General features: G+C 37.8%; 11 protein-coding genes across 11 annotated transcripts; 9 read left to right on the plus strand and 2 right to left on the minus strand. All coding sequences in view use genetic code 12, as the record gives it.

Moving 5' to 3' along the window:
- Positions 1 to 340: 340 nt before the first annotated feature.
- Positions 341 to 1,987, plus strand: DFG16 (Dfg16p; the record flags this gene model as incomplete). Its single annotated transcript, XM_036810108.1, has 1 exon — positions 341 to 1,987. The coding sequence occupies one exon, from the start codon at positions 341 to 343 to the stop codon at positions 1,985 to 1,987; it is 1,647 nt and encodes a 548-aa protein (XP_036666678.1).
- A 761-nt stretch (positions 1,988 to 2,748) lies between these two features.
- HSP78 (chaperone ATPase) lies at positions 2,749 to 5,196 on the plus strand (the record flags this gene model as incomplete). Its single annotated transcript, XM_036810109.1, has 1 exon — positions 2,749 to 5,196. One exon carries the CDS (start codon positions 2,749 to 2,751, stop codon positions 5,194 to 5,196), a length of 2,448 nt encoding a protein of 815 aa, XP_036666679.1.
- Positions 5,197 to 5,548: 352 nt separating this feature from the next.
- On the plus strand, positions 5,549 to 6,439 carry PLC2 (Plc2p; the record flags this gene model as incomplete). The annotated part of the gene is made up of 1 exon (XM_036810110.1): positions 5,549 to 6,439. The coding sequence occupies one exon, from the start codon at positions 5,549 to 5,551 to the stop codon at positions 6,437 to 6,439; it is 891 nt and encodes a 296-aa protein (XP_036666680.1).
- Positions 6,440 to 6,550: 111 nt separating this feature from the next.
- Positions 6,551 to 8,035, plus strand: SHE9 (She9p; the record flags this gene model as incomplete). Its single annotated transcript, XM_036810111.1, has 1 exon — positions 6,551 to 8,035. One exon carries the CDS (start codon positions 6,551 to 6,553, stop codon positions 8,033 to 8,035), a length of 1,485 nt encoding a protein of 494 aa, XP_036666681.1.
- A 241-nt stretch (positions 8,036 to 8,276) lies between these two features.
- Positions 8,277 to 9,452, plus strand: PR26 (proteasome regulatory particle base subunit; the record flags this gene model as incomplete). The annotated part of the gene is made up of 1 exon (XM_036810113.1): positions 8,277 to 9,452. One exon carries the CDS (start codon positions 8,277 to 8,279, stop codon positions 9,450 to 9,452), a length of 1,176 nt encoding a protein of 391 aa, XP_036666682.1.
- Positions 9,453 to 9,488: 36 nt separating this feature from the next.
- On the minus strand, positions 9,489 to 10,946 carry SMP3 (glycosylphosphatidylinositol-alpha 1,2 mannosyltransferase; the record flags this gene model as incomplete). The annotated part of the gene is made up of 1 exon (XM_036810114.1): positions 9,489 to 10,946. One exon carries the CDS (start codon positions 10,944 to 10,946, stop codon positions 9,489 to 9,491), a length of 1,458 nt encoding a protein of 485 aa, XP_036666683.1.
- A 1,154-nt stretch (positions 10,947 to 12,100) lies between these two features.
- On the plus strand, positions 12,101 to 13,210 carry IDH2 (isocitrate dehydrogenase (NAD(+)); the record flags this gene model as incomplete). The annotated part of the gene is made up of 1 exon (XM_036810115.1): positions 12,101 to 13,210. One exon carries the CDS (start codon positions 12,101 to 12,103, stop codon positions 13,208 to 13,210), a length of 1,110 nt encoding a protein of 369 aa, XP_036666684.1.
- Positions 13,211 to 13,275: 65 nt separating this feature from the next.
- On the minus strand, positions 13,276 to 13,980 carry ADE8 (phosphoribosylglycinamide formyltransferase; the record flags this gene model as incomplete). Its single annotated transcript, XM_036810116.1, has 1 exon — positions 13,276 to 13,980. The coding sequence occupies one exon, from the start codon at positions 13,978 to 13,980 to the stop codon at positions 13,276 to 13,278; it is 705 nt and encodes a 234-aa protein (XP_036666685.1).
- Positions 13,981 to 14,329: 349 nt separating this feature from the next.
- Positions 14,330 to 17,073, plus strand: EFT2 (elongation factor 2; the record flags this gene model as incomplete). Its single annotated transcript, XM_036810117.1, has 2 exons — positions 14,330 to 14,333; positions 14,549 to 17,073. 2 exons carry the CDS (start codon positions 14,330 to 14,332, stop codon positions 17,071 to 17,073), a joined length of 2,529 nt encoding a protein of 842 aa, XP_036666686.1.
- A 2,378-nt stretch (positions 17,074 to 19,451) lies between these two features.
- Positions 19,452 to 20,168, plus strand: CPAR2_211640 (uncharacterized protein; the record flags this gene model as incomplete). The annotated part of the gene is made up of 1 exon (XM_036810118.1): positions 19,452 to 20,168. One exon carries the CDS (start codon positions 19,452 to 19,454, stop codon positions 20,166 to 20,168), a length of 717 nt encoding a protein of 238 aa, XP_036666687.1.
- A 1,279-nt stretch (positions 20,169 to 21,447) lies between these two features.
- On the plus strand, positions 21,448 to 23,568 carry AMO1 (Amo1p; the record flags this gene model as incomplete). Its single annotated transcript, XM_036810119.1, has 1 exon — positions 21,448 to 23,568. The coding sequence occupies one exon, from the start codon at positions 21,448 to 21,450 to the stop codon at positions 23,566 to 23,568; it is 2,121 nt and encodes a 706-aa protein (XP_036666688.1).
- Between the last annotated feature and the right edge of the window lie 164 nt (positions 23,569 to 23,732).

A 23,732-nucleotide genomic window follows, 5' to 3' on the forward strand; every position in this document is an offset into this window, starting at 1 on the left:
TTTTGTAACACAACATCTCTTGTAGATACGCAAAAGAGTATATAACACACCTAGAGACAAGTGGCGAAAATCAACACAGGTTAATGGTTGTTAGCTTGAAAAATGGTGAGAAGGAGCGATTGTTAAGCTTTCTGAGAGAAGAAGAAACAAAAGCCAAAGAAAAACAAAAAAAAACGACAATGCAAAAAATGAGTGTGTTTTTCTTTATTTTCTTGAAAAACAAAAAAACATTATTCAGTAGAAAGAGTAGTACAGAAGCCAAGCGTAATTTGCACACAACAGCAGCACAGTGTTAATATAAAAGAAACTACATTTTCCCGCTTTTACAAATGTTCCAGCTATGTTGTTTGACAATAATCTACCTCCTTTCGATCAAACGATGGGGAACGACTCACTAATATATCTACTGCATAGCAACATACCCATCAACTGTTCAGTCTACTCATTAACCAATGGTACCATCAAACTACTAGATTACTATAACCAAACATGGAACAACGCCACTAGTCTTCATCACTTACTACCGGCGTATTTCATCACCAACTGTTCCATTCCACACCTTATTGATTTGGTGTCTCAACATGAAAATTCAAATTCGCTGTATAGCGCCGAAGGTCCTTTGAAATTTGAAGGGAGTCCGTATAATGAACGAGATAATGGGGATACATTTATCGCCCTTCTTTTCACATTGTGTGGCTCATGTGTCTCATGTTGGATGTTGAGTTTATTACTTTATCTAACTCAGAAGCATAGAAGAAAGCCGTGGTTGGCCCAACTCACAACAATATTTTATTCCATCGTCACCAGCGTGCTACTAGACAGACTCACCAAGGCAGCAGAGGTTGAGTATTACGATGATAATTTGGATATCATAAAACTAAATTGCAAAGTGTACGACAATAATGTTTATCGAGTATTGATGATTATAACGCAGGCGTTAACCATGCTGTCTTGGTTTCAAATTATTCAACGATTGGTACGACTCAAGTATAAACTGATTACATCAATAATTAATTTTGTACTTATGGCGTCATATATTGCCGTATACATATATTTTCAAGTTGTATTCACTACGAGAGACTATATATCTCATGATATGCAAGATTTGACCATATATCATCGTTGGGATATTGCATGTGTAACATTGAGATTACTCGTTGCCTTTTGGTTCCTAGGAGTACTTGCTTATTACACAACAGTTATGAAAAATCCACGCAAAATATGTTATTCACGGAAATTGTTACCTTTGGCCATATTGGTGTGGTTTTTGTTTGTCTTGGACATTGTTATCAACATACTACACGTTTCTTTATTCAGAACGCGGTGGTTGGTGAGAACGTGGCTAGTTCTTATTCCATATTTAATTGAAATTGGGTTGTTGACTGTCATTTGGGAATGGATATACAATATTTGGATCCTTGAAAAACGATATGAACTTATGAACGTTTTGGGAAGAAGAATTAGTTATGAAGACGTTGTCAGTTTCAAGAATAACGACACAGCAAAGAAGTTCACCAAACTTGATTCCCTTATAGACTGGATAGTTGCCAAGTTTACCGGTCAAACAACCATCAATCATGTTGAAGAAAGATCGGATGATAGCTTAAAGGAGTATTTCACTCTGACGAATTCCGAAGGTTCAGAGGTGAGGCCAAATGCAATTCCTTTACAAGATCGACAAAGTTATTTGCGCGAGATACAATCTACACCAGAGCCAGGTGATGGTGACTATTCAAATCGTGCTGGACACGATATACGACGTAATGATGTAGTCACGTCGCACAATGAACCTATTGACTCTACTTCTGAGTCAGTTCATCAGAACGATCATAACGACCAAATTGTTTCGACCGATCTAGGGGATTATGACGATCAGTACGATGATCAATATGTTAATGATTATGAGATGTGGAGCGAAGATGATAGAGATGCAGAGGACTCTGGTGATGATATTGCTGGACAGAGAAATCACACCCACGGAGACTAATAGAGGATGATCTTGCGGCTTTTTCGTTGTAAGGAAAAAGGTGGTTTACAACAATCTCATTGAGTTTGGCAAAGCCCAATAAAAATGTATAGTTTACTTCGTTGCCAAAAATGTATTAATTAAGAATTATTATAGACATTGATTTAAGCAAAATGTTTTCGCTTGTGAACTTTTGTCAGATTTCAACACAAATATTTGTTGACACAATACTTCCCGCCGAAAAGAGCTATATAGCTGTTTGGTAAATGTTTACTTGGCAACAGGACCGATCGGTTAACAAAGAGAAGTTGCATACGAGTGGTACTTGAGCATTGTCTTGTGTGAATGCGACAAACTTATAAAGGATCACGTGATAAAACAATTAAGCTTAGCGATGAAGGGATCTTAAGGTACAGAAAGGGCACCTTACCATCAGAGTGGTCCACTTCACAACCTACAGAACACACGGATGCAAATATTAAAGTTTTTTACTGTTGTCGTGTGTGACATAACCCTCTCCTAATGTGAATACATTTCGCAAATGCTTCCAGAAATTTCTTTGTGTTCCATGACCTTCTTCTGTGACCTAAAAGAAAAAAAAATATATATAAATATTCCGCCATTTTTGTACCACCCCTTAATTAACCATACACCTCCCATAATCGGGAGAGTAAAGGAATACATTGCTATATATTTCATGAAATCTGCTCCTCAATTGCCAAATCCTTTTTATTTTTTCCAGATTTATATTACTATTGCTACACGATCGCTCTAAATTGAAAATGTTATCATCGAAAATTGTTAGAAATAGAGTACTAAGAACAGTTCCGAGCTTTCGCTTGACTCAAACATATTTGCCAGTGACAACACAATGTTTAACTCAATTGCAATACAAACAGCCAACCAGTCAGCAGGTCCAGATGTTGGCCACATCCCAAGCTCACCGCAGTAATAACGTGGGACGCTTGCACCAAGTTAGAGAATTCCATTCATCCACACCAAGATCATTGCAGATGCAACAAAATCCAGATGACCAAGACAATAGGCCAGCATTGGAGAAATATGGTACTGATTTGACCCAACTAGCAAAAGACGGTAAATTGGACCCAGTTCTTGGTCGTGATGAAGAGATTCGTCGTACGATACAGATATTGTCAAGAAGAACAAAAAATAATCCCATTTTGGTTGGTAAGGCCGGTGTTGGTAAAACAGCTATCATGGAAGGTTTAGCTCAACGTATCATTAAAGGAGAAGTTCCCGAATCAATGAAAGATAAACATATCATCACATTGGATTTAGCAGGAATTATTAGTGGTGCCAAATTTAGAGGAGATTTCGAGAGCAAATTGAAGTCAATTTTGAAGGAAGTTGAAGACAAGCACGGACAAGTGATTTTATTCATTGATGAATTCCATTTGTTGATGGGATTGGGTAAGGCTGAAGGATCTATTGATGCTAGCAATATGATCAAGCCGGCATTGGCCAGGGGCCAATTGTCAATGTGTGGGGCCACTACTCTTGATGAGTATAGGAAATACGTTGAAAAAGATGCTGCTTTGGCCAGAAGATTTTCTCCAGTCCAAGTTAGCGAACCTACTGTTGAGGACACCATATCTATTTTGAGAGGATTGAAGGAGAAATATGAAGTTCATCACGGTGTCAGAATTTTAGATTCAGCATTGGTTACGGCAGCAACCTACTCCAATAGGTATATCACAGACAGATTCTTACCTGACAAAGCTATCGACTTGGTAGACGAAGCCAGTTCTACGTTGAGGTTGCAACACGAATCGAGACCTGATGCCATTGCCAAGTTGGATCGTCAAATCATGACCATTGAGATAGAGTTGGAGTCCTTGAGGAAAGAAGAAGACCAACTTTCCAAGGATAGAAGAATTAAGTTGGAGGAAGATTTGGAAGTTAAGAAAAAAGACCTTGAGGAGTTAACCAAACAATGGGAGTCCGAAAAGAAGGTGATTGATGATGTGAAGGAGGCCAAATCAAAGTTAGAAGAGGCTAGACACGAGTTGGAACAAACTCAGAGGGATGGGGACTATGCCGCGGCCTCGAGAATACAATACGCTGTGATACCCGAATTACAATCGAAATTGCTCAAATTGACTCAGTCAGAACAAGCTTCAAGGTCAAGTACTCTTTTGCATGATTCAGTCACATCTGATGATATTGCTGGTGTTATTTCCAAAATGACTGGTATTCCTGTTAGTAACTTATTGAGAGGTGACAGGGATAAACTTTTGGATATGGAAGTGATCTTGAAACAAGAAGTAGTTGGTCAAGATGAAGCTATTCATGCGGTTTCAGACGCAGTCAGGTTGCAACGCGCCGGTTTGACAAATGAAAACAGGCCCATTGCTTCCTTCATGTTTCTCGGTCCAACTGGTTGTGGTAAGACTGCGTTGACGAAAGCATTAGCAGAATTCCTTTTCAATGATGAAAATGCCATCGTGAGGTTTGATATGTCAGAGTTTCAAGAAAAGCATTCAATTCTGAGATTGCTTTCTGCACCACCTGGTTATGTTGGTTATGAAGAGGGAGGTGAGTTGACCGAAGCAGTTAGAAGAAAACCATACAGTATAGTTTTGTTTGATGAATTTGAAAAGGCGCATCCCGATATTGCCAAAGTCTTGTTGCAAGTATTGGATGAAGGATCCTTGACCGATTCACACGGTACGAAAGTTAGTTTTAAAAACACAATCATTATAATGACTTCCAATATTGGTCAAGACATTTTGTTGAATGACAAGAATACCCACGAAGATGGTCATATTAATAAAGAAGTTAAACAACAAGTTTTGGAAAACTTGAAACATTACTATCCACCAGAATTCTTGAATCGTTTGGACGACACATTGGTGTTTAACAGATTATCGAAGAAGTCATTGAAGGATATCTTGGACATTAGATTGCGTGAGATTGATGATCGTTTATTGGACAAGCGTATTGTTTTGGAATTGACCCAACCAGCAAAGGATGCATTGATTGAACAAGGATACAGTCCCATTTATGGAGCAAGACCTTTGAACAGAGTTATTCAAAAGAAGTTGTTGAATCCTCTTGCCATGCTTATGTTGAAGGGCCAGATACAGGAAGGCGAGGTTGCCAAGGTTGAAGTCAGACATAAAGATATCTATGTTGTACCTAATCACAGTGAAGAGTCTGTTATAAAAGAAGAGGAAGATTATTATAAGAAAAAGGAGAAGGATCAATAGGTTGTATAGATAGAATGTAAGTTAGATAAAGGGATTTTCAATTACGTCGCTTGCAACTATCGAACATAAAAGGCCTCAATTTTTACAAAGTACGTTTATGGATTCATTCATTCCTCCAATTGGTGACCGTATTGTTCCTTTCGACGCGGCGGAGAACGCACTTTTCTTAATGAGGTCGTCATATGTTACACAAAGTTGTTGAAAAATGGAACCCTTATTGTATACGGAATTTCACCTTTTGGAAATGCCAACAAAAAAAAAAAATCACTCCCGTGTATTTAAGGAGACACTAATTTCAGTTGTTCATTTAGTTGAACCAACTTTCAATCATTAGCATAGCAAAACTTTCACAATGGTCAACTACAAAAATTGGATTGGAGAAATCAACGACGATACCAAGATTTCAAAATTGTCAATTCCTGGTACCCACAATTCTGCAGCTTGTCACACAGCCTTGCCCTCAGTGCAATGTCAAGGTGCCAGCGTTACTGAGCAATTGGACCATGGTGTTAGATTTCTTGACATTAGAGTGGGTAAATTGTTTGTTGGGGATAACAAGAAGGACTTGCAGGTGATTCATGGAAAATTCCCCGTCAAGATTCCCTTTCCCTTGAAATTGACTGATGTATTGGAAGAGGTTTATAAATTTCTTGAACACAACAAAAGCGAAACTGTCATTGTTTCACTCAAGCAAGAAGGCTCTGATGATTGGGATAACCAACAGGATGAATTTGGAAAATTAATTTGGGACAAATATGTCAATCCAAACAAGAATAGATGGTATTTGAATACTGATATTCCAAGAGTTAGAGACACTCGTGGTAAAGCATTGTTGTTTAGGAGATTTGGTGTTCAGGATGAAAACTTGAGACGTCAATTTGGTTTTGGTGCATCTTCATGGTCATACAACACCACTAATGATGATCGTGGTTCTTTTGTAGTGCAAGACTTTTGTGAAGTGCAATCTGCTGACGATTTGCCAAAGAAAATCCAATATGTCAAAGACTTGGCCAAAAGAGCACAAGACTACACAAATAGCCACGATGATAAGTTGTTTCTCAACTTCACTTCTGGCTCAAATTTCTTTGATCAGAATTGTTGGCCACAACCTATTTCTGAAGCTATGATCAAAGGTAACATTCAAGAAACTTTCCACAAGGGTGTGGGAATTATTGTTTTGGACTATGCAGAGGCTGATAACTGGAAATTAGTAAAAGAATTGGTGGACACTAACTTTAAATAAAGGTACTCTGTAGTTAAGTCTAAGTAGAAGAGCTGTTTTGTGTAACAATTCAAATTCAAATTCGCGCTTTAAGAAAGAAACTCTGGAAAAACCCAATTATCGGCATTAGGTATGAGTCCGAAACTGTACGCAATGTTTCGGTGCATAAAAGGTGCTAGATTACTTTTACGACGTCCATTACTTGTCACATCCATACGTCTACAGTCAAAGAAACCAGACTATCTATCAAACATCAATGATGAGAAATTGCGCAAGATAATTGAGGGATCAAATCTCGGTCAAGAATCAAAACAAAAAAAGATTGAAGAGGAACGAAAGAAATTGGAAAAGGAGAGGGAAGTATCGAGGAAATTAAAGGAAAAGGAAAAGGAAGAAGAAGAGAAAAAGACGGAGAAGGAACGTGAAGCAAAACTTGCGAAAGCCAGTAAGGAACACGAAGCCGATTTTAGTACCACAGATTCGGGAAAGCTTCGTGGAGTTGACGAAGAAGTGCACAAGAAAACTGTGAAAAATCAAGACGAGGGTAATGAGGAGAACCTCAGGGTGGAGAACAAAATCATTGCCAGTACTGAAGATGCAGTTGACGAATCAGACATTCCAAATATAGCCAAAGAAATCAATGAAACTATTCAAGAAGAAATCGGGGACTTACCTTCACAAAAAGCAAAGAAACAAAATCAAATTACCAAAAGAATATCCAGTTATCTAGATTCAGCTCATGACACTATACTCAATGTGACTAGAGCATTGAATGATGTCACAGGCTACTCTGCAATAGAGCGATTGAAAAAGTCTATTCAAGAACAAGAGGAGGATTTGAATAAAGCCAAAGAGGAAGTGAAGAAATGCAAACAAGAGTATGGTGAGGCAATACAGAGACGGTCACATTCGCAACGAGAGGTTAACGAACTATTAACAAGAAAACATAATTGGTCACCGCATGATTTAGAAAGATTTACAGAATTGTATCGCAACGACCATCAAAATGAAAATTACGAACAAAGTTGCGAAAAGAAGTTGGAAGAGGCTGAACTGAAAGTCGATGGGATTCAACTCAAATTAACGCAACTGATATTGACAAGGTACCACGAGGAACAAATTTGGTCTGACAAAATTAGAAGGTCTTCCACTTGGGGTACATGGGTGTTAATGGGACTAAATGTTTTGTTGTTTGTAATAGCTACTTTCTTTGTGGAGCCATGGAAGAGGGCGAAATTGGTGAGAGGTTTTGAAGATAAAGTGAAAAATGTATTGGTTGGAATCAGTCAACAAAATGAACAAATTTTGGAGCCTATAATAGAGCAACTAGAACAAGAAGATGGCAATGTCAGTAAACAAATTGAAGAGCAATCAGATTTAGGTGCCGATGAGGTGACGGGTGAATATGCTAGCGCCGAACCACTAACTCACATGGAATTCCTTAAAAATGGATGGTCTAGGGTAAAAGATACATGCCTACGCAACTACCAAGCTATCATGTCGCCTCAGGTGAAGTCACTACAACTAGACAAATTTGAGTTCGGAGTATATACGGTAGTCATCAGTGTCTTGGCTTGCAGTGTGGGTTCTCTTATTACGCTTGTTGTAAATAGATGAATATAGAATTAGGCATATAAAAGTCATTTACTGGATTGGTCCAACAACACATTACAAAGCTTAAGAGATGGATAGTCCATTGCGTTCTACTGTAGTCTGATATTTTGTTCTTCGCACGACAGTTTTTTGGTGCAAAAAAGAAAAAAAAAACAGAAAGGAAAGTCGCTGTCAACACTTTAGATTTGCCACTACTTTGATTGAGCTTTGCCCATCATACTCATCACACTCCCTGACACCCCCAATGACAACCATCGACGCAAATACTGATATATTCTTACGTCACAAAGCTCTATTAAAAGAGCTTAATTTGATAAAGATACAAGAGGAGTACATAAAAGATGAGCAGCGCCATTTGAAACGAGAATTAATTCGAGCACAAGAAGAAGTCAAGAGAATCAAATCAGTGCCATTGGTGATCGGCCAATTTTTGGAGCCTATAGATGAAAATACCGGAATTGTATCCTCAACCACAGGGTCTAATTATGTGGTGCGTATCTTGTCGACATTGGATCGTGAATTGTTGAAACCATCATCATCAGTGGCCTTACATCGTCATTCAAATGCATTGGTTGATATTTTACCACCTGAAGCAGACTCGTCCATTTCCATTGTCGGAGATAATGAAAAGCCTGATGTAACATATGCAGATATTGGTGGTCTAGATATGCAAAAGCAAGAAATTGTTGAATCAGTGGAGTTACCATTGGAACAATCACATTTGTATAGCCAAATTGGTATCGATCCTCCACGAGGTGTGTTGTTGTATGGTCCACCAGGAACAGGTAAGACAATGTTGGTTAAAGCAGTTGCCAATGCGACAAAGGCTTCGTTTATAAGAATCAATGGTTCCGAGTTTGTTCAAAAATACCTTGGTGAAGGTCCTAGAATGGTTAGAGACGTATTCAGATTAGCTAGGGAGAACTCGCCGGCAATCATCTTTATTGATGAAATTGATGCCATTGCAACAAAGAGATTTGATGCTCAAACTGGTGCTGATCGTGAAGTGCAAAGAATCTTGTTGGAATTGTTGAACCAGATGGATGGGTTTGATCAAACATCAAACGTCAAGGTGATTATGGCCACCAACAGAGCAGATACATTAGATCCTGCATTGTTGAGACCTGGTAGATTGGATAGAAAGATTGAATTTCCAAACTTGAAGGATAGAAGAGAAAGAAGATTGATATTCACCACTATTGCGTCAAAGATGTCCTTGGCTCCAGAGGTTGACTTGGACTCCCTTATAATAAGAAACGACCCGTTATCAGGGGCAGTGATAGCGGCTATAATGCAAGAAGCAGGTTTAAGAGCAGTGAGAAAGAATAGATATATGATTTTACAAAGTGATTTGGAGGAAGCATACAGTTCACAAGTAAAGACTGGAACTGAACACGACAAATTTGATTTCTATAAATAGAGATTATGTACGATAAAAGCTATTGTCATTGAAATATCAAAGTAGTTCATATACGCCCAAACCCAACTGGAAGTGTTTCCACTGTAAGTGATCCAAATCGATGTGGTGTTTAAATATGTAAATGGGTCTGAAATGAGTAGCATTGAAGTTGTGAAAGGAAGCGACTGGAGTTATCAAATAAATAGGTTTGTCTCTTTTAAATAACAATGATTCAACTTCATCCACGTCCAGTCCCATCGCGTCAACTAGCGTGAAGTCTTTCTTAGTAGCTGAAGTTTCATCAAGTGCAATAGTTTCAACAGATTGGCTTCCCAAGAGCCATGATGGAGGGGAGTAAGTATGCCACCAGATTTGCGTACCTTTTAAGTCGTTTTCACGCATATAGTTCAATACAGGTACGACACCACCTTGATGGTACACGCCCATTAGCAACGACATGGCTATATTGAACAAGTACCATGCATATACCGAGTAAGAAGATATCCATTTTTGAGACAAATCAAAGCAACAACAACATAATGGTAGGATAGGAATCAAGAAACGAAGTTCTTGATGTGGAATCAATGAAAGAAAACTAAGCGCACTTGCGATTGAAAGGAATGCGGTTGTTTTCCAATACCTTTTGGAAACAATGAATAGTAATCCAGGACCGAGAATCTGTGGTAAATTGACTAGTACATGTGTGTACAAAGGATGTAGACCGTGCAATTTCAAATTGTCCGGGTTTGCATTGTACATTAGATTGTTTAATGGTGTAATGACATAGTTCGATGACTGGTACATCCAAGTGTCAAATAGTACAAATGCAATTGATGGTGCTAGAAACCCCAATGCCAATGGTACTAACGATAGCACATGATTGTAAAGATACTTTAATACAAACCAACCAGGGAGAACCAAAAATGCAGGAAAAGTAATTCTGTTGAAAATTCCACATGCAACCAACGCCCCTAAAGCAAAGATGGAGTTTGTCTTTTCCACGCCATACAAATCTGGGTTTTCTTGAATGTATCGCAAATCATCAATGATATAAATGGCACAAATCAACAACACCGTTTCAATACTATTTGAAAATAAATGATCTTGGAAAACCAACGTTACAAATGACGTCAGGGTAAAGAAGATGGCCTTTATTCGTTCATGCTTCACTGGTAACATCCAATACAAGCAGAAATCAGTCATCAACCAACTAATGAGACAAACTTGTAATCGAATAATATACCAAATCTGTATTGGTGTCAAGTCCAAGTTCAATGCTTTGGTCAAGTATAATATTGGACCATATGTGATGTATAATGGACCGTAACTTCTAGCAGGTGCACCATTTGTAAATTCCCATGGTATGTTTGTTTCATAACCGAGGATCTTGTTTGCAAGTACTTCTAGAGATTGGAAATGTTCATCTGGATGTATGTACGAGTTTGACAATGTGAAAATAATTCGTAGAGAAACGGTTAGTAGGTAGATGTTTCTCCAGTTGATGAGATTTATCATTTGACAATTTTGAGGGTAACTAATATCAAAAAGAAGCTCAGATTGATTTTATTTTTTTTTTCAGACGCGTATTGTCTTTGCGAAAACCAATACAAAAGTAAGTTCTTTTCAAAAAGTAAGTTCTTTTCATTTTTTTGGGTATATCAGGTTCATTGATGTAACTGTGATTGATCCGGGTTACTTATATATTCCACTTAGTGCGATTGTGGGATGGAGCGAGATAGTTTTGGGGCATACTATTTAAAAATTGCCTTACTATATACGTAGACGCTCTCATAAAAGTGAGCTAGTGATATGATACTCCTGAAGAATAAGTGCGAGGGTTTTCGATCTATTGATGACACTGCTCTTTCGAATACCAATGGATCGAGTAGGAGTGAAACAAGTTGGTTAAAAGAGTCAAAGTATTAACATCCTTCATTTTTGACATCAGTCGGTCCATAAGTCAACAGTACTGTTCTGTAGATTAAGCTTACGCCTTTATTGACATGAAAGTCAATGATGATCAACTTGTAATTGACCTTTCCAAATGTACTAAGGTAATTTACGTTTTGCAATAATTTATCCGGTAGCTTTCGGAGTTTCTATTTAGAACACTAAAACATTTGAAAAGAAAAAAAAAAAAATCGAGTCCGAAAAAAAGTTGGTAAAAGATTCACAAAGAGAGAGAATCAAACATTTTCATTGGATAAGGGAAGGAGAATGCATGTCTGGAAAATTTATAACTCCGAGGTGAAGGACACCATAAATTGTTACCACCACCAAAGAAAAGTAAACAATAAATACTGTTGTACCTAAACGTGACACACTGCTACTTAGGTTTGAACCCCCCTGTCTTCTAATACAAACTCTGAAATGTGGTGTTCTCAGATCTTTTTCTTTTATGGTCCTGTTCATCCCAGTGAGGTATTTATTAATACTACCTGTGAACGATCCTTATTGTGCAACCATTGTTTTCTGAGGAAAAAAAAAAAAAAAATTATTATTGAACAGACGGACTAAAAAAAAAAAAAAAAAAAAAAAATTAAAAGTTCATCAAACAAGAGAGAGAAAAAGAGGAAAAAAAAATACTCACTGAAATCACCCATTTCATCTTGAAAGACAAACCTATTCAATTTCCCCCCTCCCTTCTAAATCCCACACATACAGAAGCAATGTTGAGACAAATTGCTAAATCTATTCCACTCAGATCAGTCACTGGACCATCATTAACCAGAACTTACATTGCTGGTCAATTTACCGGTCAAAAAAAGGAAAATGGTAACTACACTGTCACTTTGATTGAAGGTGATGGTATTGGTCCAGAAATCTCACAAGCAGTTAAAGACATCTATGCTGCTGCCAATGTACCAATTGAATGGGAACCAGTTGACGTTACTCCATTGTTGATTGACGGAAAAACTACTTTACCACAAGATGCTGTTGATTCAGTAAATAGAAACTTGGTTGCTTTGAAAGGTCCTTTGGCCACACCAGTTGGTAAAGGTCACACATCAATGAACTTGACTTTGAGAAGAACTTTCAATTTGTTTGCCAACGTTAGACCATGTAAATCTATTGTTGGTTACGACACTCCATACAAGAACGTTGATACTGTCTTGATTAGAGAAAACACTGAGGGTGAATATTCTGGTATTGAACACACTATTGTTCCTGGTGTTGTTCAATCTATCAAATTGATCACTAAACCTGCATCTGAAAAAGTTATAAGATATGCTTTTGAATACGCCAAATCAATCAACAAACCACACGTTCTTGTCGTTCACAAGGCTTCCATTATGAAATTATCAGATGGTTTGTTTGTCAACACTGCTAAAGAAGTTGCTCAAGAATACCCAGATGTTAAATTGGGATTTGAATTGTTGGACAACACTTCATTGAGATTGACTCAAGATCCAGGCTTGTACAAGGATGTTGTTATGGTTATGCCAAACTTGTATGGTGATATTATGTCTGATTTGTCGTCTGGTTTGATTGGTGGATTGGGTTTGACCCCATCCGGAAATATGGGTAACACTGTTTCCATTTTTGAAGCTGTCCACGGTTCTGCTCCAGATATTGCTGGTAAAGGATTGGCTAACCCAACTGCTTTATTATTGTCATCATGTATGATGTTGAGACACATGTCTTTGAACAATGAAGCTGACAAGATTGAATCTGCTGTGTTGAAGACCATTGCTTCTGGTCCAGAAAACAGAACCGGTGACTTGAAAGGTACTGCTACTACCCAACGTTTCACTGAAGAAGTTATCAAAAACTTGTAAAAGAAATGCAGAGTGATAATATATTTAGACACATAGTACAAATGATATTTACAGTGCACAAAAAACTATAGATCAAGTTTATCTAGCTTTTTTATCAATATCAACTCTTCCAATATCTTGTTTGTTCCTTCGACAATTGCTACATGTTCCACCTTATGTACCCTTTCTTCATACTCTTCAAGGGTCTCGTCTTTTTTCAATTCCAATTTTTTGACTAAAATTGGCTCACCACGATCAACCTCGGTGATGACTTTGTGAATCATCACTCCACCCTCGGTGATTTCACCATCTTGACCCGCTTTCCAACAACGCTCAATTGCATGTGTGCCGTCAAATGCGCCTGGTAACGCAGGGTGTAAGTTTATGATGGTGATGCCTGCCTCCTCGAGCGGCTTCAATACTGCTGGGGCTAGAATCAACATCCAACCTGCACAAACAATTAAATCTGGTTTGGTATAGTTGGTATCCTCTTTTGATTTATCAACTGATCCGTAAATCAAAAGGTTGGCCAAGTCTATATTGAACTGCTCTCTCTTTGCTTTTCTCTCTTCAGTTTTGTCCTTTGAAATACCTTTGTAATAATCTTTTAATGCATGAATTTTGGTCGAAATTTTGCTGTTTTCAGCTCTTGTTAATCCATAAGCAGTACTCGATGAAGAGATGACTTGAGTTATTTTACCATTTAGCAATTTTCCATCACTTTCAGCATCAATTAATGCTTGTAGGTTTGTTCCTGAACCTGATATCAAAACCGTAATATTCAAGGGCATCTTTGTATTATGAGAAACCTTTTCGTCTTCAGTAGCTCAATTTAAAATTCTAATTGATTGTCATTTGGATATTGACTCCTGCCCTTTGAAAGTCGTGTCGTAAAATCTCTGTTTCTGACAAATTTCCTTCTCCTCAAAAGGTAGTGTACTCTCATCCTAAATATAAACTACTTACTGCAATATTTAAAAAATGAAATTTTTTTCTCTCTATTCTCCCAAGTGCACGACCTTTTCACAGTAAAGCATTCGATGTCACTTAAAATTTTTTTCTTCTCATTTGGTATAACCTTTTTTATCCCCCCCCTTCTCAACAACTCATTGGATTTAACACCATAAAAATAACTACAAGATGGGTATGTTTACTTTTGGTACTAGAAGAGAATGGGTTACGGAAACTTCAATTTGATACCGATTGAGTAGCGGGTGCAAACCAACTCAACCTTGAAGGCGTCCCATGTGGCTAAGATCAAAGATGAAAAATTTTTTTCTTGTTTATTTTGCTGCCAGAAGATTTCCCTTTCTCTAACGGAATTGCAAAGGCAAATGAAATACTAACAGCTTTGTCTAGTTGCTTTCACTATTGAACAAATCCGTGACTTGATGGACAAGGTTACCAATGTGCGTAACATGTCCGTCATTGCTCACGTCGATCACGGTAAATCTACTTTGACCGATTCATTGGTCCAAAAAGCCGGTATTATTTCCGCCGGTAAGGCTGGTGAAGCTAGATTTATGGATACCAGAAAGGATGAACAAGAAAGAGGTATCACTATTAAATCTACTGCCATTTCCTTGTATGCTGGTATGACCGATGAAGATGTTAAGGACATTAAGCAAAAGACTGAAGGTAACTCATTCTTGATTAACTTGATTGATTCCCCAGGTCACGTTGATTTCTCATCAGAAGTCACTGCTGCTTTGAGAGTCACTGATGGTGCTTTGGTTGTCGTTGATACTGTTGAAGGTGTTTGTGTCCAAACCGAAACTGTTTTGAGACAAGCTTTGGGTGAAAGAATTAAGCCAGTTGTTATTATTAACAAGGTTGATAGAGCTTTGTTGGAGTTGCAAGTTACCAAGGAAGATTTGTACCAATCTTTTGCCAGAACTGTTGAATCCGTCAACGTTATCATCTCCACCTACGTTGACCCAGTTTTGGGTGATGCTCAAGTTTTCCCAGACAAGGGAACTGTTGCATTCGGTTCCGGTTTACACGGTTGGGCTTTCACCGTTAGACAATTTGCTACTAAATACTCCAAGAAGTTTGGTGTTGACAGATCCAAGATGATGGAAAGATTGTGGGGAGATTCATATTTTAACCCAAAGACCAAGAAATGGACCAACAAGGACAAGGACGCTGATGGAAAACCATTGGAAAGAGCTTTCAACATGTTTGTTTTGGACCCAATCTTTAGATTGTTTGGTGCCATTATGAACTTCAAGAAGGAGGAAATTCCAGTTTTGTTGGAAAAATTGGAAATCAACTTGAAATCCGATGAAAAAGAATTGGAGGGTAAAGCTTTGTTGAAGGTTGTTATGAGAAAATTCTTGCCAGCTGCTGATGCTTTGTTGGAAATGATTGTTTTGCATTTGCCATCTCCAGTTACTGCTCAAAATTACAGAGCTGAAACTTTGTACGAAGGTCCATCAGATGATGCTATCTGTAACGGTATCAGAAACTGTGACCCTAAGGCTGATTTGATGTTGTACGTCTCCAAGATGGTTCCAACATCCGATAAAGGTAGATTCTACGCTTTCGGTAGAGTTTTCTCCGGTACTGTCAAGTCTGGTCAAAAAGTTAGAATTCAAGGTCCAAACTACCAAGTTGGTAAGAAGGATGATTTGTTTATCAAATCTATTCAAAGAACCGTTTTGATGATGGGAAGAAACGTTGAACAAATTGATGACTGTCCAGCTGGTAACATTGTTGGTTTGGTTGGTATTGATCAATTCTTGTTGAAATCGGGTACCATCACCACCAGTGAATCAGCTCACAACTTGAAGGTTATGAAGTTCTCAGTCTCACCAGTTGTGCAAGTTGCTGTTGAAGTTAAGAATGCCAATGATTTGCCAAAATTGGTTGAAGGTTTGAAGAGATTGTCCAAGTCCGATCCATGTGTTTTGACCTCAATGAACGAATCTGGTGAACATATTGTTGCCGCCACTGGTGAATTGCACTTGGAAATTTGTTTGTCTGATTTGGAAAATGACCACGCTGGTGTTCCAATTAGAGTTTCACCACCAGTTGTTTCATATAGAGAAACTGTTGAATCTGAATCATCAATGGTTGCTTTGTCTAAATCACCAAACAAGCATAACAGAATCTATGTTAAGGCTCAACCAATTGATGAAGAAGTTTCATTGGATATCGAAAATGGTGTTATCAACCCAAGAGATGATTTCAAGGCTAGAGCTAGAATTTTGGCTGATAAGCACGGATGGGATGTCACTGATGCTAGAAAGATTTGGTGTTTCGGTCCAGATGGTAACGGTCCTAACTTGGTTGTTGACCAAACTAAGGCTGTTCAATACTTGAACGAAATCAAGGATTCAGTTGTTGCTGCTTTCCAATGGGCTACCAAAGAAGGTCCAATCTTTGGTGAAAACTGTAGATCAGTTAGAATTAACATTTTGGATGTTACTTTGCATGCTGATGCTATCCACAGAGGTGGTGGTCAAATCATCCCAACCATGAGAAGGGTTACCTACGCTTCTATGTTGTTGGCTGAACCAGCTATCCAAGAACCAATCTTCTTGGTTGAAATTCAATGTCCAGAAAACGCCATTGGTGGTATTTACTCAGTCTTGAACAAGAAGAGAGGTCAAGTTATTTCTGAAGAACAAAGACCAGGTACTCCATTGTTTACAGTCAAGGCTTACTTGCCAGTTAACGAATCTTTCGGTTTCACTGGTGAATTGAGACAAGCTACTGGTGGTCAAGCTTTCCCACAATTGATCTTTGACCATTGGTCTATCTTGAACGGTGATGTTAAAGACCCATCATCTAAACCAGGTTTGATTGTTAAGGAAAAGAGAGAAAGACAAGGTTTGAAACCAGAAGTTCCAGACTACACCGAATACTACGATAAATTGTAAGCTTAAAAGGCGTTATGTGTTTATCGACTTCTTTTTTATTTAGTTGTCTAGTAAAGTAAAGAAAGTATATGTGAAAGAGATGTAGAAGGAGGTGTAGGAAGGGTTAACGTTGGCTTGGTAGAAGAATATTGTGTGGAGTGCAAGCCGCACATATGTGAATCAGGAACAGTTCAGTATTGCACCTTATTGTTCTTGAAACAATGTGAAAACAGAAGAGTTGGTCTTGCTCTTCCTTAGCCGTGTCGGCCATAAGTTAAGCACATCGGTAGATGAGTGTGGTAGGTTGTTTCATAAATATCCAGATTCACTCACTTTACTCTCTGAAGGGGCAGCTGTTACTTCATATGCGTAAAGCGATCCGTTGCAAACCTTAAACGATGACTGACCGTTAGGGTAGACGTGACTCGCACACTTCAGTCACCAAATTGTTTCGCTTTCAAAAACTTTCAACGTCTCTCAAGAGTAGTGAGGGAATTTCGGAATTAATTTCATTCTTATTTCTTTTATAAAAAAAATTTCTAGCCGACTTATTTGACGCCGCATCTACCCAGTTTTGAAAGCAGGTTCAAGATTCTATTGTCAAAAATGTAGGGCAGTTGAGAATATGGTTACGAAACTGATTAAGGGGGAAGGAAGGTGAGTTGGGATATCGTCTCGAGTCGTACGATTTTACAATCTAAACGTAGAGGTTCAAAAGGGATAAAGTATAGGAGATGAAAGGGATGAACAATTCCAAGGTAGAGACAAAGGTTAGAGTTCAAACCTTCCGCACATAACAACGAAGTTCCATCGGCATTGTGACATTTAGTTTCGAATTCACAGCTATTTCCTCAATTGGGTATCCTAATTGAATTCAAACTCAAGAGTTTGTCACTTCATTCATGTCAAAAAAAAAAAAAAAAAAAAGCGTATAAAAATTTAACCTTTTTGTGGCACATGTCTTTTTTTTTATTTTCTCGTGAAGGCTGCATTGTGCGTCTTTTTTTTTTTTTACTCTCTCTGTTCTTTTTCTTTTTCGGCGTTTATTACCGAGACGCGGACTCGGCGGAAAAAAAAAATGTAGAATTCTAGACCCGGTAATATATCGAAAGGCTGCTTGTGCTGCTGGGAGTATCACCTTTACGTTTCAGTGAAGATTGGTATCGTTTTGTTGCAGTAAACCGATACATACGTCAATCAAAGTTGATGATTAGCTTTGATATAGTTTTGAATGGCTCCTTAATAAAGTGAAGAAAAGGTCATGAGAAAGACAAAAATTTTCTCGGATGCAATGGGATGTCAAAGAGATAAAAAAAAGAAAAAAATGAGGATAACTAAAAATAGACTACTTACAAAAAAGTCCTTTTGCTTCAAGAAGGTTTAATTCTAAATTAGTTTCCCACAATTGCCGCAAAAAGGAATGAGGTCCAGCCAATTGCGAATATGGATTTGAATTTATAGACATGGCGCTATAACATTTAGTTAGTCTCGAGAGTATCACTTAGAACACCTATAGAGTTGTAGAATGAATCAGCTGGTGTATAAAACATAAGTCTAAATGGATTTGTTGTATGTTTTCCTGTTTAGGAACACTTTTCACGAAGAGTAGACTTGACGTTGAATAAAAGGTTAGGATTTATTACTCTTTCAGAGTGAGTTTATTTACCATCAATCCTATTTGAGAAAGGTACACACAACGTATATATGGTGTGCATCAATATTTTGCGCTATTTTATTTTTTTTGGTTCGAGAAAAGACGTTGACTGCATGAATGGCATTATACTTTTGTATATTTCACCAAATTTCAAACCGAAAGGGCTAACATATATAGCAGAATCGCAATGGTTACTAGAGTGTATGAATTGTTTTTTTTTTTTTGTGTAAAAAGGTGCATGTAATTTGTCATAGTTTAGTAGGTTGAAAATATGCAATCACAAAGTGAAAGAAACAATACAATAGCTGTGTAGTAGTACGTTTTTAGTAATGGGTGTGAGAGTTACATACGCATCATGCTTTAGTTCTTTCTTGACCCATTATAAAATGGTTTTATAATTCCCTTTCTTTCTTACTCCAAAATATCTTTATATTGCTCCATCTTCAGTGACAATACCCACCTTTATTACTGTATACTTATGTCAAATACCCATTAAAATCCATCACTTCAACACCTTATACCCTTAAAAATATTCCATTTGATTCTGCTTTTTTCCGGTGCACGAGACACCTCAAGTTAATATCCATCAAATATCCACTTTAACAGCTAGTGCTTCAATTACTCATATCCCTCTGTTATTCCGATTGTACTACTACACCATTTACGCTCATCAAAATTTTGATATTGTTGCGTTCACCTAATATTATTTATTCCTAAATATTCCACACAAACTACATTGCACATAATGGTTGCTTTAAACGGTCTCCAAGATATCATAGCCACATTCAACACACAGCCATACTTTTACATTAGTACTATAGTGACCATTTGTTTCCTACTATACCACATAAAATGCAAAAATGTATACTTGATAGTGTTGCTCCTATGGGGTAGTTTCATTACAACAATAACTCAATTGAAGCTAGTATCGTCCCTGCATTTTGATTGCTTTGTGCTCAGTGCAATCTACTGTGTTTCCATTTTCTTAACCAGTGTGGTGACACCTTACAATTCCAATAATGATTTACCCAAGATTCAACTCGATGAAGTTAGTGATTCTGAAGTTTCAATTTCTGAAGTTATCTACGAAGAAAAAAGAGTGTCCTCAAAACCAGCATCATCTAAATTCAAAAGATTGGGTGGACTTGAATTACTTGCTATAATGATTCTATCTTACTTTGACTACATTGGTGAAGTTGGTACATTTATCTGGTTGACAATAATATACGGTGTTACAATTGGCTCTGGAGTCATTGCAAACTTTACCACATCGAGAAATGCCACTGATTTTAGACATATACTATCCAATTTGATTCACAGCTACAATGCCATATTAATAATCGTAGCTCATTGGATATTGGTTGTACATATTGGATTGGACTTGGTGGCATTGACTTCTTACGCAGTATTGATGTTCTTTTCCTTTACATTTTTCCCCTACATAGAGCACATAGTTAATTAAAAGAATACTTTGAAAAAGAGGGACCCTTTATACAATATATCATGAATTGGCATACTTAAACTCTATGATTGCATTGCGTCGCGTGAAAAATTCTTTTGTGTAAGCTGTAGTGGTGCCTTCGGATTTCCGTTGTTAATGTGTGTCGCAAATTATTTCACGACAATGGAACACTGTCCCAATTGAATTGCAACCACCAACTTTTGACGATGAAGAAAATAGAAAAAGGATGGCTTCCCAATAAATACACATAGCTCTTGGATGGAAGTTAAAGAGGGATTTTGGATACAACTTTCAGAACTAATGCGTTGTTAAATGCTTCTCATCTGATAATGAAAGGCCTAACCCACCAGTGTCTTGCCAGCAGAAGAGACCACACATAATTATATTTTCATGAAAATTGAGTTTCAAATCAAACAAATAATTATTTACGCTAAGTACGTGAAGGAAGAGTAAACTTAAAATTTTGTTTCCATTTTGCAGCAAAATTGTGGGAAATTTAAGGGCGCAGGTTTCAATCAGCCGCCTCATTTATCATTTCCCTGTAAACATTCTCCATCGTAAATCACATCATCTAACAAATAATCTCTTCTTCGTGGTTATGAACGAAGATAGATTGACATTTCCAAGTATGGTAATCGGTGGCGGGATAAAGAAAGTGAACATTGCGCGTTCCGCTCGAAAGAAAAACAAAAAGCCACATAGGTTTCTCAATTTAGAAAGTGTAGCCCCCTGTATGGAAATTGTTGCCTAATTGGGTATCGATAAGAGCAGTGTTGAAAAATAAACGTTGAATGAAAGGATTTGATGCACACAAACATCAATCATAATGTCCACTATCAACTAAGAACAATCAAGTAGAGAGATATTAAACGCATCTGTTGCTGTCTGATGTTCCCTATCTGTCTGCTTGGGTTACGAGATTGACTGATCAAATCGCATCTTATGATTGATTTAATCTATTGGCCGGTGAATGAGGCTTGATAACAATTTGTATGCACCGTTTTCTAAATATTTTTATTATGCAACTTTATCAAACGATTAATTGAAACAATAATAATAATAATATCCCCGTTCTCCATAACGAAATGAAATCATTTTGGGTAATTATTTACCGAAACCCAGATCTCCAATAACTTATTGAAAAGAATATAAATAGAGGTTCATTCCATCCACCCCTCTCCTCACTGTTTCAATTATCTTTTCCAATTGCATTTATAGACAACAGGAACCTTTCTATTTTGCTAATATAACTTTTGCTAAAGACACATCATCACTCATTATGGAAAGATTAGCTCAGTTGGCATTGCATACTACTTCTGCAAGTGGTGCACCACAAGCACCCGCTCACCCATTAGATCCTTTAACCCCACAAGAAATCAAATCAGTATCTTCTCTCATCAAGAGTAACTACAAAACCAAGTCTCTCAACTTCAATACCGTCACGTTAAGAGAACCAATCAAGAGAGCTTATTACGAATGGAAGGAAAAGAATGGTCCCAAACCTCCAAGAATTGCTTATTTTGTCATTGTGGTTGATGGTGATAATGGTGTCCACGAAGGTTTGGTTGATATTGGTGCTCAACAAGTCATTGAAATGAATCATACAGAAGGAGTTCAGCCAATATTGACTCCACTGGACTTGCAAAAGACTGAAGAGATTGTTCGTAATGATCCAGATGTTATTAGACAATGTGAATTGAGCGGCTTACCTCCAAATTCCATGGATAAGATTTACTGTGACGCTTGGACCATTGGTTATGACGAAAGATGGGGATCATCGAAAAGGTTGCAACAAGCCTTGATGTACTACAGATCCGACGAAGACGATTCGCACTATTCTCATCCATTTGATTTTTGTCCTGTGGTTGACATGAATGCTGGTAAAGTTATTTACATCGATATTCCACAAAGAAGAAGGCCATTATCGAAATTTAAACACTCGAGTTTCCATCCAAAGCACATTGCTGAGAAATTTGGTACTAAAGAAAACCCATCTGGTTTCAGAAATGACAACACTCCTATCAACATTACTCAACCAGAGGGAGTTTCATTCAAATTGAATGGTCATGTGATGTCATGGTCTAATTTCAACTTCCATATTGGTTTCAACTATCGTGAAGGTATTGTTTTGAGTGATATGACATATAATGATCACGGAAATGTTAGACCATTGTTTCATCGTATTTCTCTTTGTGAGATGGTGGTACCATACGGTTGTCCTGACTTCCCACATCAAAGGAAACACGCTTTGGATATTGGTGAGTATGGTGCTGGTAATTGTACCAATCCATTGGCGTTGGGTTGCGATTGTAAAGGTGTGATTCACTACATGGATGCTCATTTCCCAAACAAAGAAGGTGACGCATCAACAGTCAAGAATGCAATTTGTATCCACGAAGAAGATGATGGTTTACTTTTCAAACATTCTGACTTTAGAGATGATTTCCAAACCACTGTTACAACCAGAGGCAAGAAATTGATCATTTCTCAAATCTTCACTGCAGCAAACTACGAGTATTGTATTTATTGGATTTTTAGACAGGATGGTACTATCAAGTTGGAGATTAGATTGACTGGTATATTGAACACGTTTGTTTGCGCTGATGATGAAGATATTGGACCATGGGGTACTAAAGTTTATCCAAATGTCAATGCCCACAATCATCAACACTTGTTCTCATTGAGATTGCATTCAAGAATTGATGGAGACAATAACTCTGCCGCGACAAGTGATGCCAAATCTTCACCTTTCCCCACCGGGTCAAACGAAAACATGTACGGTAACGCATTCTACTGTGATAAGAAGACGTTCAACACCGTCAAAGATGGTATCACAAATTTCGAAGGTGCCACAGCTAGAACTTGGGATATTTTCAACCCAAACTCGGTCCACAAATACTCTGGTAAACCAGCAACTTATAAATTGGTATCCACTTTTTGCTCACCATTGTTGGCACAGGAGGGTTCATTGGTGAGAAAGAGAGCTCCATGGGCTGCAAACCACACTCAAGTGCTTCCATACAAGGATGATAAACACGGGTACGGTATGTTATACCCATCAGGAGAACACGTTGCTCAATGGAGTGGTGATGGTCCAAGGGGCATGAGAAAATGGATTGGCGATGGATCAGCCAATATCAACAATACCGACATTGTGTTTTTCCATACTTTTGGTATCACCCATTTCCCAGCCCCAGAAGATTTCCCAGTTATGCCTACTGAAATTTTTGATTTACAATTGAGACCAAGAAACATTCATACCGAGAACCCAGTATTGGATGTGAAACCATCATACGCTAGAACTACTTCAGAAGTTAAAGCTGGAGCAGTTGGTGTTGATACGTGTAGTTTGAATGTTGACAAGAGTTCAAGATTGGCTACTGAGTGTTGTAAGAAGTAAAGAAATGACAGTTGACTTGTTGTTTGAGTAAGATTTATATAGTTTGATAGGAATGAATATGTAATGCGATGATATATCATTGTAGAAGTTCGACAAGAGTAGATAAGGCGGGGGAGTTTTGGCTTTTTGCTCCAAGAAGTTGCACTGGCTCGGCATTAGTGAAG

This window comes from Candida parapsilosis, contig 005809 (assembly GCF_000182765.1).
Source record: "Candida parapsilosis strain CDC317 annotated contig 005809".
NCBI lineage: Eukaryota > Fungi > Ascomycota > Pichiomycetes > Serinales > Debaryomycetaceae > Lodderomyces > Lodderomyces parapsilosis.